General features: G+C 43.6%; 1 protein-coding gene across 2 annotated transcripts in view; it reads right to left on the reverse strand.

The window, feature by feature from the left end:
- Positions 1-1,864: 1,864 nt before the first annotated feature.
- Positions 1,865-12,766, reverse strand: part of LOC134351847 (protein ELFN1-like) — a 351,461-nt gene continuing 340,559 nt past the window's right edge. For both annotated transcript variants that reach the window (XM_063058646.1, XM_063058647.1), the window contains one exon: positions 1,865-4,477. In XM_063058646.1, coding sequence (XP_062914716.1) covers positions 1,876-4,203 — 2,328 coding nt within the window. In that variant the 5' untranslated portion in view covers positions 4,204-4,477 and the 3' untranslated portion in view covers positions 1,865-1,875. The remainder of the gene's footprint in view (positions 4,478-12,766) is intronic.

Below are 12,766 nucleotides of genomic sequence, written 5' to 3' on the forward strand. Positions count from 1 at the left end.
AAGAACATACAAAGAATCTACTTCCATTACCTTTGGAGAAGAGATTTCTGAAGATTCACAGGTCTCTGTGAGAAATTTTATTGCCTCTGCTCTGGCTTATATGGGTGACTTCTTTCAATATCCTACTATTAAAATTCTTCCATGAGAAGAAACCTCTCCACATCCATCAGGTCAAAACCCATTCAGTGCCCTATCTTTTTCAATCAAGGATCTCTCACATCTATCTGGTCATTATTTCTCAGTGAAGAGAAATAATAGGATAATATAAATAAATGTAGGATAATATAAATTATTTATAATGGGATCCTTCATAGGATCTTCCTATGCCCATATTCACAATCCTGTTTTCTGCATTGCATAATGACTGCCCTTCAATGGGATTTTGAGACATTGTTGGACTATGACAGGCAACATTTAATTACAAGTTCTGCTTTCACCATCATTAATACCTTGGGATGGGCGCAATGTTCCTATAGCACCTAGCCGCAGTGCTTAATTATCAGTTATAATGTATGAAGGTTACATAAGTTGGGTGATGTGGACTAATTTAACTTCAGAAAGACTGAAAGGTGAAACTCAATTAGAAAGCAATGTAGGGCAGAGTGTATAGCAAACTATCACAAAGTTTTAATGGGCCATTCACCCAAACGATCTGCAATGTTTCTGCTCCGCATTTCCTTACAGCCTTTGCTTCCCACCACATGATGTGATCTGCCACCACTTTCTCCGTCGCGGGTTTATCCAGCCTCCTCTTGAATGCATCAATGCTATCAGTCTGAGCTTCTCCGTTGAGTTGGACGTTCCACCTTCTAATCACACTCTTGGAATGCAAGTGTCTATTTAACCCCCTGTGAGGTTTACTAATGACTATTGTATCTATGACCACTGTTTGGGATTCTCCTACCTCTGCCCAGAGAAAACAACTTCAACAACCTTCTAGGCATTACTGACTACTGTATTTATGACTTCCTATGTGCTTTCAGAAGCACAGACGCCTCTCCGTATAGCTCACCACTGCTGTTGTAAATTTAAGCACCTTATACTCATTCTACCTTTTCTTGCTTCGTTAATGGAATCACCCTTGCGAATCTTTCTTTGCACCAATTCTAGCCCTTTTGCAACTTTTTCCATAAGATGGAGATTAATGTGGCCAAGTGCGTCAATTTAGCAAAGCTTTACTATGCACAGGAACTATTGCTTAATAGTCTGGCCCTACCTAAGCACTCTGTATCTGATTGGCACTTTCCTCCCACAGAGAGAACTGGTGACTTGGACCAGCGGAAGCACGATGGAAGAAACCATTCCATTAATCTCTTTTGCCAGTCCAGTTTTATCCAATGCTTGTAGTCAGTGCTCAGACATTCATTGGACATCAAACAAACTGCTCTGCAAATCCCGTGATTAAAACCTGATACAAACAGGTGAGAAAAACCCAGAAACATCATTGCAAATATAGAAATTTATCTGTACATAACTGCAGGGAAGAGGTGTTTTTACTGGTAAATATTACTGTACAATGCAGGGTGTGAGCAGCATGTGAGCTACAATGACACAGTACAGTCCAGTCACAGTGTGCACTGTACAACAATCAATGCCCCGTGTACACCACAGTGAGACACAGTCACAGGATAGAGTCATGCGATAAATAATATCTGATATTCCAAGGCTTCTGGGTGTATATATATTTATATGTTATGTGTGTGCATTAAAAAAGAAATTATTTCCACAGTTTGAAAGATTTTGGTGCACAGACTTGTGATAGACGATGAAGTTCTTATGAACAGGTGAACAGATCAGGTTAAAAACAGCAGTTATAAAGTTTTTTTGGGGGGGGAAGAGGGCTTTTTGTCCAGTTTTAGTCTCAATACGTCAGACTCAGGATTTGTACTGGTTTGAGACGCCTTTCCAGTAATCAAGGATATCGTGCAAGTCTTCATCCTTGGCGAACTGCACCTTCTTCCTCAGTGCATGGCCCGCTGCGATATATTCCTCCTGCCCCTCTTTGTGCCTCTTCTTGTGCAATCTGAAACGCTCCCAGATGCCCAGGGTTGGCTTGCTGCTGTACTCGGGGCTGGAGGTGTAGCTGAGGTTGTGGTACTGGGGCGACAGCTGGGAGTAAGCCACGTCTCTGCGGCTGCGGCCGAGGGGCTCCAAGATGAAGGTCTTACTGCGGCTGCTCACTCCCTCGGGAGCTTGCTGCTCGCACTGCCGCCGTCCGGGGTATGAGTGCCGGTGCTCGCTGCGCGGCTGTGCCCGGGGGAGGGCTCCCGGACTGTTGGACGTCACGGGGGATGCTTTCTCTATGTACTGTGCTTCAGATCTGCAGGAGTGACTTGGTACTGATGCCTCAGAGCGGAACGACCTGGGACTTCGTGTGGAGCCACTGGAGGAACTACTGGGGCGTTTGGGAACAACCTCTATACTGCTGTGCCTTTGTATTGGGTGGTAGCTCTCTTTAGAAGTAGGTGACAAGAGCCCGGGCTTGCTTTGGGTTTGCTCTGTCGTCATCAACACCTGAGGCTCCGTAGAAACCACAGCTCCTGCTTTGCCCCCTTGGAAAGAGCTGGTCTCTGACTTCAGGGCGTCAATACAGTTGTTAATGATCTGGTTGACCTTGTCCACTTCTTTGGTGATGGTTGAGATCTCCGCCGCTGAACTACGTGCTTGGCCACCCCCGTTGCTAGCTGGTTCCCCTGTTCTCACCTCGATGTAGTTCCCCTTGGTAGTTTTGGGTGTGTCGCTCAATTCCTGTGGCTTGTGGAGCTCTGGGTCTCCCGGTGAGGGCATAAAAGGTGCCCTGGGAGCAACCTCACGGGGTGAAATGGGCTTTTGTGCCAACTGGGTGATGGTGCTAGCTTCCATCTCTGCTCCATACTTCAGCTCAATGATGGCTTTCGCCATCCCGCCTGCCTGCTTGTGCCTCTCCTGCTGTTGCCTCTTCTTGCGCAGGCAATAGTACACAAACCCTAGCACTATAACCATGCCAAAGAGGCAACCAAGAATGGTCATGATGTAGTGGGTGGCGGTCGATGATGGGGGAATAGCGCCTCTTGCCCTATCGCTTCCAGTAAAGAAGGTGACACAGGTTTGGTTATACCTTAAGGCATTGCGAATCGATGCCACGCAATAGGTGTAGGCAGTGTGGGGCTGGAGTCGGTCCAACTTAATAACTTCATGCTCTGTCTGTAACTTTTTGATGTCTGCATAGAAGCTGTTATTGTATTGCACCAAGATGTACATCTTGCTGAAGGGCCGGGGTATCTGGATCAACAAGGTGGCAGAGGTGTAGGTGACCTTTTCCACCCTGATCACCGGCGCTTGTGTCTCATGGGTTGGGGAGTGGAAAGCTATCATTGGAGTGGCATCATCGCCTGAGGAGCAATCCTCGTCTCCACAGGGACTCTCGGAAGTGGTGGTGCTGGGGGGAGCCCGTGTCTGTATGAACTTGGGGTCTAGGGTGTAGATGTCGCCGCAGGATGAGACTAGCAAACTGTAGGCACTCTGGGTCTGGCTCTGGCTCAGCAAGGCTTGGCCAGAATAAAGGGTTGGGGACTCACATTGCATGCGGTCATAGTTCCTAGTGGTGTTGTTGAACTGCACCAGCCACTTGAGGAAGCCCAGCAGCTGGCAGGAACAGTCAAACGGGTTGCCGTAGAGTTCGCAAGTCGAGAGTTTGCTAAGTCCCAGGAAGGTAGAACTGTCCAGCGACTGCAGCCGATTCATGGATAGGTCGATGTTCATCACGTTCGGGCACTCCCAGAAGGAATTAGGACTCACCACCTCGATGAGGTTGGCCTGGAGGTACAGGTACTCCAGCCTGCCGAGACCCCGCAGGATCCCCTCGGAGATATTCCGGAGCTTGTTGAACCCCAGCTGTAGGACACGCAGGTTGTACTGTGCAGAAAAGGCTCCATCCTCAATGTAGGAAATTTCATTTTTGGTCAGATTGAGTTCGGTCAGGTTGCCAAACCTATTGAGCGAGGAGTACTGGACGCTTCTGATCTTGTTCTCGTTCAGACGGAGGTCGACTATGGTGCTGTTGATGTGCTGAGGAATGGATTCGTAAGGGGGCTGGTTTTGGCTGCAGATTGCTAACCAGACAAATCCCTTCTCTCCTTCAATGAGCCAGCAGTCACCAGAAACACCAACAGCATTCATCAACGAGGCAAGGCAGATCCAGAGACCAAGGTTGTGTAGAGCCATCCCCTTATGCTCCAGGGGTTTGTGGGCAAGGACTTTTTGAGAGCACCAAATGCTAGACTAGTTGAGATATTCTGCAGGGCTCAAATTTAATCATTTTTGTTTGAAATGCTAGTTATTGAATTGAGATGGAGTTTTATTTTCCTTGCTTGTACATTTCATGTCAATTTCCTTGTCCAGTTTGTCTCTGCACAAAGTTCTCTTTGAATTCCTTTGTAGACTCTGCCCCATTCGCATACATTCCTTGAGATAGTTTCAACAGCTTGTCCAGGTTATCCTGAGAAAGGGGAAGAAAAGACATTTTAAGCAGGCTGATCTGAGATCATTTTTGATCAAAAATTATTTCTTATTTTTATTAGCTGGCCCCAGTTTAATCAGGCCTTTTTAAAACTTAAATACCACAGGATTTATTTTGCTTTGGTTTTATTGCTTGATATTCTTTGTGGGTTTAAATACCTTGAAATTGTGGAATCCTGTCGAGTCCAGCAAGATTTCCACAACTCTGCGCCTCTTGAAAACCAGGAGATAGGAGGTGTAGTTTTGGACAGCTGCTATTCTACTAGGATTTTCCAACTTTTCCATGAGAATTTATCATTAGAGGGAAGATTCAATATTGGGATCAGAAGTGAAGTTCTCTTTCTTTGACGAAGGAATGGCAATATTCAAATGTCATCCTGCAAGGTTTTAAAGGACTTGCTACTATTTGTCTGGCTTGAAAAAAGATCTTATCTCTCCAGATGATTCAATGGATAAGTGCATAACGTAGTGTGATAAAGACTGAACAGTCACAGGTTCCAATCCCGAGCTGTACTGTGTTAGCTGCTTTTAATTAACGTGCGCATCCTTAGGCTCAGAGGGAGGAAAATCAATTAGTTGTGATAGTTCTTACTATCCCTTTTGGCAGGTACGCAAGGTGGGTGGAAGGACCTTGCTTGTATCTCATGTCTTCTAAGAGCTGAGTGTTAATAACAGACGAATAGGTGAAATATTATATCTCTGCAAACATATCCCAGCGATACTGTTCACCATCAGGGGAGAGTGGGAAGGTATGGAGAAGATGAAAGAAACCAGTCTTGGGGTGCAGACATTTAGTTGTCATTCATGCTGAAGACTGTGCTTCATCTCAGGGATTCACAGGTAAGATCTAGATGGATGCTCCCAGTTCAATTCTGAGGGGAGTGTTGGATTGTCAGAGATACAATCTCTGGCATGAAACATGAAACCTGCTCTCTCAGATGAAGCTGAGCAGGGGCCCCTCCCCACTGCCCTGTCAATATGTACTCCTCAGCCAAAACCTGATCATGATATCATTGGTGCTTGTGAGAACTTTCTGCGCACAAAGTGACTGGAATTCACAAAGATGGAAGATCCCCTGCAGAAATTCATGCTTCCTCTTTCATCAAGGTGAATCAAAGCTGCCACCTGCAGTCAATTGTGGTAATTCTGGCTGCAGTGTTACCTCACCTTTGAAATCCTACTTCTTCAGGATTTTACGCAAGGCCACAGAATGGCTAAGGCAGGAAATGCCCACATGTGGCCAACTTAAAGGAGGGGGCATTGCGTGGGCTGGAACCACTGATGTCCCAAGTGTTCCATGCGATCAACCTCCCCAACAATTGAATTCAATTACTTCCCATTGACATGTAATGTCATTGCCATATTTGTCAGCATTTTGGTGTCAGCCTTGACCAGGAATTCAACTAAATTGGCCACATAATTACTGTGGCTTTCAGAGCAAGTCACAGGCTTGGTATCCCGTAGTGAATAACTCATCTCCTGACCCATCCAAAACCTTTCTTGCCATCTACAAGACACACCAAGAATATGATGCAATTCTCTCCACTCGCCTTTTATGAAAACTCTAAAAAAAAATGCCAGAGGTATGGCATTATCCAGGACTAAGCAGTCCACTGCACTGGTACAAAATCCTCTTACCTGAAGCTTAATAAAACTATAACAATATCTCTCAAACAAAATCTCCACCTTCAAGAAGGATAAGGACAGCAGAACCAGGAACACCGATGTCTCTGACAGGTTTGTCCTTTGCAACCACCTACACGTTCCTCTCCTAGTCACACCAATTCTTCATTCATCATTGCTCAGGCTAAGCCCCTTGCACAGTGGACAAAGATCCTGCCTGTTAGACACTTCATGCATGTTTGAAGTTTCACCACACCTTACCCTCAAGGTGACTCCAAACACCTTGAGGGTATTTGGAGACTATCAAACACCTGCTCTGGGAACACAGAAAGTTTTGTAAGAGATGTAGTCACCTTTGCTGAGGTTATTCTCAACCAACTATGTAGTACATGTCACTGCGGCCTGTTGTCAGACACAGTGAAACAAATATCAAGTGCTGATGCAAGAGGACTACTCTGATGAAAGACACTCTCTAGCATGTCCAAAGCTTGTTGGAGTCATTGCAAGGAATTGTTCATGGTAACTACAGCAGACTGGCAGGTTCTAATGGACTGTGTCTAGTTTACAGATGCTTATTTTCTTGAGGCAAATTAGGGTAGGTAATCCCAGGGCCTGACAGGGTATCTACTACTGGGAGGCCAATGTATAGGTATTTCAAATATTGGTAACCATGTGTGAAGTGCTGGAGGACTGGAGGACAGTTATTCAAGAAAGGCTCTAAGAATAAGCTGGAAGATCATTAGTAGGTAAATTATAGAAAGGTATACTAAAGGATAGGATATATAAGTATTTGGATAGACAAGGCCTGATTAGGGGTAGTCAACATGGCAAGTAAAACCTAACCAATTGTATATAATTTTTTTTCAGTAGGTTACCAGGAAGGTTGATGAAGGAAAGGAAATAACCATTATGTATGTCAACTTTAGCAAGGCCTTTGACAAAATCCCACATGGGAGGCTAGTCCTGTAGGTTCAGTTGCTTGATATTCAGGTTGAAGTAGTAAATTGGATTTGACATTGTCTTTGTGGGAGAAGCCAGAAGGGGGTAGCAGATGGCAGACTCTCTGACTGGGGTGTGTGACTGGTGGAGTGCCGCAGGGATCGGTGCTGGGTCTGTTGTTGTTTGTCATCTGTATCAATGATCTGGGTGATAATGTGGTAAACTGAATCAGCAAATTTGCAATTAACACCAAGATTGGGTGTGTAGTTGACAGCAAGGAAGACGATCAAAGCTTGTAGTGGGATTTGACCAACTGTAAAAATGGGTGGTAAAATGGCAGGTGGAATTTAATGCAGAGGTTTTGTACCTTGGCAGGTCAAACCAGGGTAGGTCTTACACAGTGAACAGTATGGCATTGAAGAGTGCAGTAGAAGAAAGGAATCTGGGAATACAGATCCATAATTCCTTGAATGCGGTGTTACAGGTTGATAGGGTGGTTAAGAAAACTTTTGGCACATTGACCTATCAGAGTACTGAGTACAGGAGTTGAAGTTATATAAGATATTGGTATAATTTCAAGAACTGTGTACAGTTCTGGTCAGCTACCTACAGGAAAGTTATCAATAAGATTGAAAAAGTTCATTGAAAATTTCAAACATGATGCCAGAACTTGAAGACCTAAGTTAAAGAGAAAGGTCGAATTGGTGAAGACTTTATTCTCTGGAACATAGGAAAATAAGGGGAAATTTGATAGAGAAACACAAAATTATGGGGAGTATAGATACAGTAAATGCAAGCAAGCTTTTTCCACTGAGGTTGGGTGCGACTAGAACTAGGGATCATAGGTTAAGGGTGAAGAAAGGAAAGGTACGTCGCATCCGGAGTTTCTCCAGTTAGCGGACGATTTCCCTCCATGCCTCTCTGACATAGTGGGGAACTGCGTACGAGGCAAGTTACAGCAGTGGTTTGCCATTGTCTTCTGCTGGGTGAGTTTCCAAAGAGATCACCAGCTCGTAACCCAGCACAGATGGAAATCATGCAGGGGAGCCGGCTGGATTTGAACTTGGAACCTTTCGTCCCGAAGTCTGGCGCTGATGCCACTACGCCACCAGCCAGGTCACAAAAGTAAGACATTTAAGAGGAACCGGAGGGGAAACTTCTTCACTCAGAGGGCGGTGTGAGTGTGGAATGAGCTGCCAGCAGAGGTGGTGGATGTGGGTTTAATTTCAACATTTAAGAGAAGTTTGGATAAGTACATGGAGGACTGTGGACCTGGTTCAGGATGAAAGGGTTAAGCAGAAGCTCTGCACAAAAGGCCTTTTTCTGTACTGTGGTGCTGTACGACTCTGTGTGAGAGATACATGCTGAAGCCTGGTACAGTCCCTCAAAGTCCTCATGGGAAAGGCCAAAAAGTCAGTCCCTCTCCTCACTGGGCTGGAACCTGTGTAAAACTCCATGAACTGGTTGCTCAGGGAGTGTTTGTGGAGGAAAGCTGATATCATGCTAATGTAATGTTGATGGGATGATATGGCTTGTACACCCAATGACAACTGGAATGGTATGTATTAGAATACATTAGGAATTTGTATGAATAATGCATATTTCTGGGAAAGAAACCTCAACCTAGCAGCACCAAAAAATTGACCTACCATAAGGATAGTGGTCAAGAAAATGCCTTATGACAGCCTTCTTAATGGTTGCTAAGAATGCGCTGCAAATGCTGATATTGCCTTACATTGTATAAATGAATAAATCAGCACAGTAACAAATCAAAAACTTGGATTGAGGTGATGAAATCTGACATACCTGCCCCTCTGGAGAACTGAGATAACAGGACACAATAACATGCAGCTAATAGAAAATTGTGCCCTCGGTACAAGTGAGTATGAAAAGGAGTCACCAGTCACACCACTTTAATGCCACCACAGACGTGTAAGCACTGAATGCAGGCCAACACATTGCACTGCCTCAGTGCTGCGAACGATCCCATGGCATTACTAGGAGTAGACACATCTCCTCACTGGATAGCAATCCTCAACAAACCGGAAACACTGGATTTCACTCTGAACAGTGAACTGCTGCAATCCCAACATTGTCACATTGACTGACCTAAAGCACAGCTGAGATTGTGAAATCTGCGACATAAGCACAACTTCTTTCTTGAAAGAGCTGGAGCCAGAATATCATGAATGTTAGCTGCAGCTCATTCAATCTGAATGCTCCTACTTTGGTGGACTGATTCATGATATGAAGAGTAACGTAAGGATATGTCAGTTCAGGCTCTCAGTTTATTGCCTGGTTTGGTAGAAGCTAAATCATTAAGGTAAGGAAAAGGAGGATTAGTTTCAGCAAATAAACTTCTGACATACTGTCTGTATAAACAAGGTTTCCTTCTCCACCCTTAAAAATAAAAAAAATGCATTTAAAATATTCCATTTTACATTGCAGGTAAGTTGCATTTGGAGAATGAAAGGATTGGTTAAGGGATCAAATACAAATCAAGACATGAGAGAGTGTTTAAGTGGAGCAGGCAAGTCTGTCCCAAAAGTAAAATACTGTGGATGCAGAAAACACCTAAAATAAAAGTAGGATTGGTGGAAATACTTAGCAGGTCAGTCAGCATCAATGGAGAGAAAGCAGTGTTATCATTTCAAACTGATAAGCTCTCATCAGAGTATTTCTAACATTTCTATATTTGCAAGTTTTTTCCCACTGTTTAATCTGATATGGCTCTCAACTCTGGCCTCAGAATATACTAATCTGTCATGACTTGAAAATTAATATTAGTTTAAACGCTGAGGTGGAGAATTAAAATGATAACAAGAAGCTGACTATCATGCTTGAGGAATGAATGGAGATGTTGTATCTGATCTATGTGTGGTCTCCCAGTGTAGTGAGAATCACATCACAAACTGCGACATAGACCAATAAGCCAAATGCACCTGCTTTATAAGGGAAGTATATTTTATGTACAGTTACTGTGGATATATTGCACAGAATCGAACCGGACCTTCCTACGTAGTCATTTCCTACTGGCGTGAGCCTCCTCCTGCCGTTCTTCATTTAAATCTATTGTCATTGAACCTACTTTCCTTCTCCTTCGCTTGCTTGTCAGGTCCCCTCAAATGCACCTGTACCATTTGCCACCACACTCCCTTTGGAGGCCAGATTCAAAATCCTTGTCTATTTGTTTGAAGATATGGGACTGAATTCTCTCCGGGAAATGAAGCGATAATCTACTGAGTATTTCCAACATTTTCCCATCTCTATCCTCTACCCTGCTCTCTCTTGCCCTTGGTGCTCTTCTCTTCTCTTCCCTGTGTCTCCCCATTTCATGTGATGGTTTGGAAACCTGGATCCATTACAAATCCACTTACACCCACAACTATCTTGACTACAACTCCTTCTGCTCCATCTTCAATCAAATCTTTACTTGTTTGTCTCCATCACATCACCTGATGATGTCACCAAAACCACCAAATAGCTTTGGTTCCCTTCAGCTGCTTTTCCCATCCACTATAATTGTCTAATCCCATGACCATGCCGGTATCATTTTTTGTCCATCTGCTCTCACTGATGGTTCCACTCTCAGGGTCAGGATTTCCCTCAGCTTCTAAATCACCCAGTGTTCAAGGTTCATTGTTTTCAGTTTCCACGCTCTTTAACACCTATCGCCATCCAATAGATCATCAGTACATTGTTTTCAGTTTCTACACCCTTTAACAGATTGTTATAGATCAATATATTGTTCTGAAGGAACTGCTTCCCTGGGATTCATCTCTTCTCACTGCATCTTCCACTGCAACCATGGGAGCTGCTCTTTGACCTCTTGCCTTCCCACAAGCCCTTGCCATCTAAAACAGCAACTTGCTTGTTTTTCACACAATTTAAGAGTCCTGGAGTTGTTGCCCATGGTATGGACTGCTCCAGGAAAATACTAAAGTGTGACTCACAGAATCATTGATCAAAAAATGGTTCACTTCATTCATGCAAGTCAAAGAAGACATACCCAACCTAATCCCATGTTCCACCACTGAGTCTGTAGCCCTTCAAGTACATATTCCAAATATCGTATAAAGATGTTAAGTCCCTATCCTTTCAGGCAGTGAGTTCCAGACTCTCACCAGCCTCTGGGTGAAAAAATGTGTTTTCTCAACATCGTCCTGCTCCTTCTACCTATAACTCTAAATCTCTCCCTTCTCAGCCTTTGATTTTCCTGAGAGGTAAATAGCTTCTCCCTATTTACTCTATTCAGAATAATAAACATAACCAGAAAGTATTGGAAATAACGGGTCAGACAGCGTATTTGGAGAGTGAGACAGAGTCAATGTTCTTCTCATTGAGCACACAAAATATTCTCAACACTTCAGATAATGAGAAATATTTATTTCAGATTTTGTTCCAAATTCACTCAGCAATTTTGGACAGTGATTTCACCTCCTTTGGACTTATGTTAACTGCTCTATCTTCTGTTTGAAATTTACTTTCTTCTCATCGTCCCCCTTTCTTTACAACGTGAAGTTCCTGTATCTTTGACTGCTCACATTTAAAGCTCATTGACCTGAGTTAATGAGATTCTCTCTGTACAGATGGTGCCCAACTGCCTGCAGATTTCCATCATTCTCTCTTGTTGTTAATCTATTATACGTTCTTTCTTGGAATTTGGTAGTATCCTTTTAAGGCTGGTATTTAAAGCCTCTCTCTAACAGCCCTTGAGAAGGTGTGATGTCTTTTCTCATTGAACCACTGTGGTCCCACAGTATGGCTTGATAGCTTGAGAATTGTTGGCCTTCATGCCCAGGTTGGGATGGGTGGTGACTCAGATACGGTGGTGTTTCCATTGGTAGCTGCCTTTTTCTTTCCGGGTGTGAAATACTGAGTTTGGGAGGAATAGTTAAATTACTGTAACGTGTCTTCAACCAGGATACAAGAAATGAGGGAATTAGTGTTTAAACACATGGAAATGGTGGATATTACAGATCATGTGTCTTCTGAGTCAGAAGAAGAATGTATTATAGAAAAGGCAAAGCTTCCTTCCACCACTATCTTGAGTGAATGATTTTAAAAAGCTTGCAGTTATTTATCCAACCACTAGGGAGTGATGGCGCACCTCTTACTTTTACTGGAGGCTAAGATAGGGAGCCCACTCAGACTAGGGGTGTTCCTCCAGCTCCACTCACCCAGAGGCTCGATTTCCAATAACAATCCATCACAGTCTTCAAAAAGCACCTTGCACTTGCAATCCTAATACATTAGTGACAGGTTCCAGAGTTTGGAGTTGGCAGCTGAAGACACAACTGCAATAGGTGGAACGAGAAAACTTGGTTTGATTGAAAGAGTGAGGTTTGAAGAACACTAAAATTTGTCAGATGAGAATGCAGAAGGTCTCTTACATTGTCACAGTAGCACCAACACCTGCTTGGCTGATCAAGGAAGCATGCCACACAGTACAGTATAACCTTCATAGTGATTAATACTTGCCCTATTAGATCACCCAAATATGCACATGATATACAATTCCTGATCCTGTTTGTTCAGCATAGTAGGGCCAAGAATATTCTTTTCACCTAGTTCATATGGCAAAAGAGGATGATGGTGTTTTCATGGCATGGGGTAAACCAGGAAATATATCACTAATGTAAGTTAAATTTCAATGTAATTTACACATCGACAAAGCAAACATAAACCCTGTCAAGAAACCTGTTGT

Source organism: Mobula hypostoma, chromosome 9 (assembly GCF_963921235.1).
Source record: "Mobula hypostoma chromosome 9, sMobHyp1.1, whole genome shotgun sequence".
NCBI lineage: Eukaryota > Metazoa > Chordata > Chondrichthyes > Myliobatiformes > Myliobatidae > Mobula > Mobula hypostoma.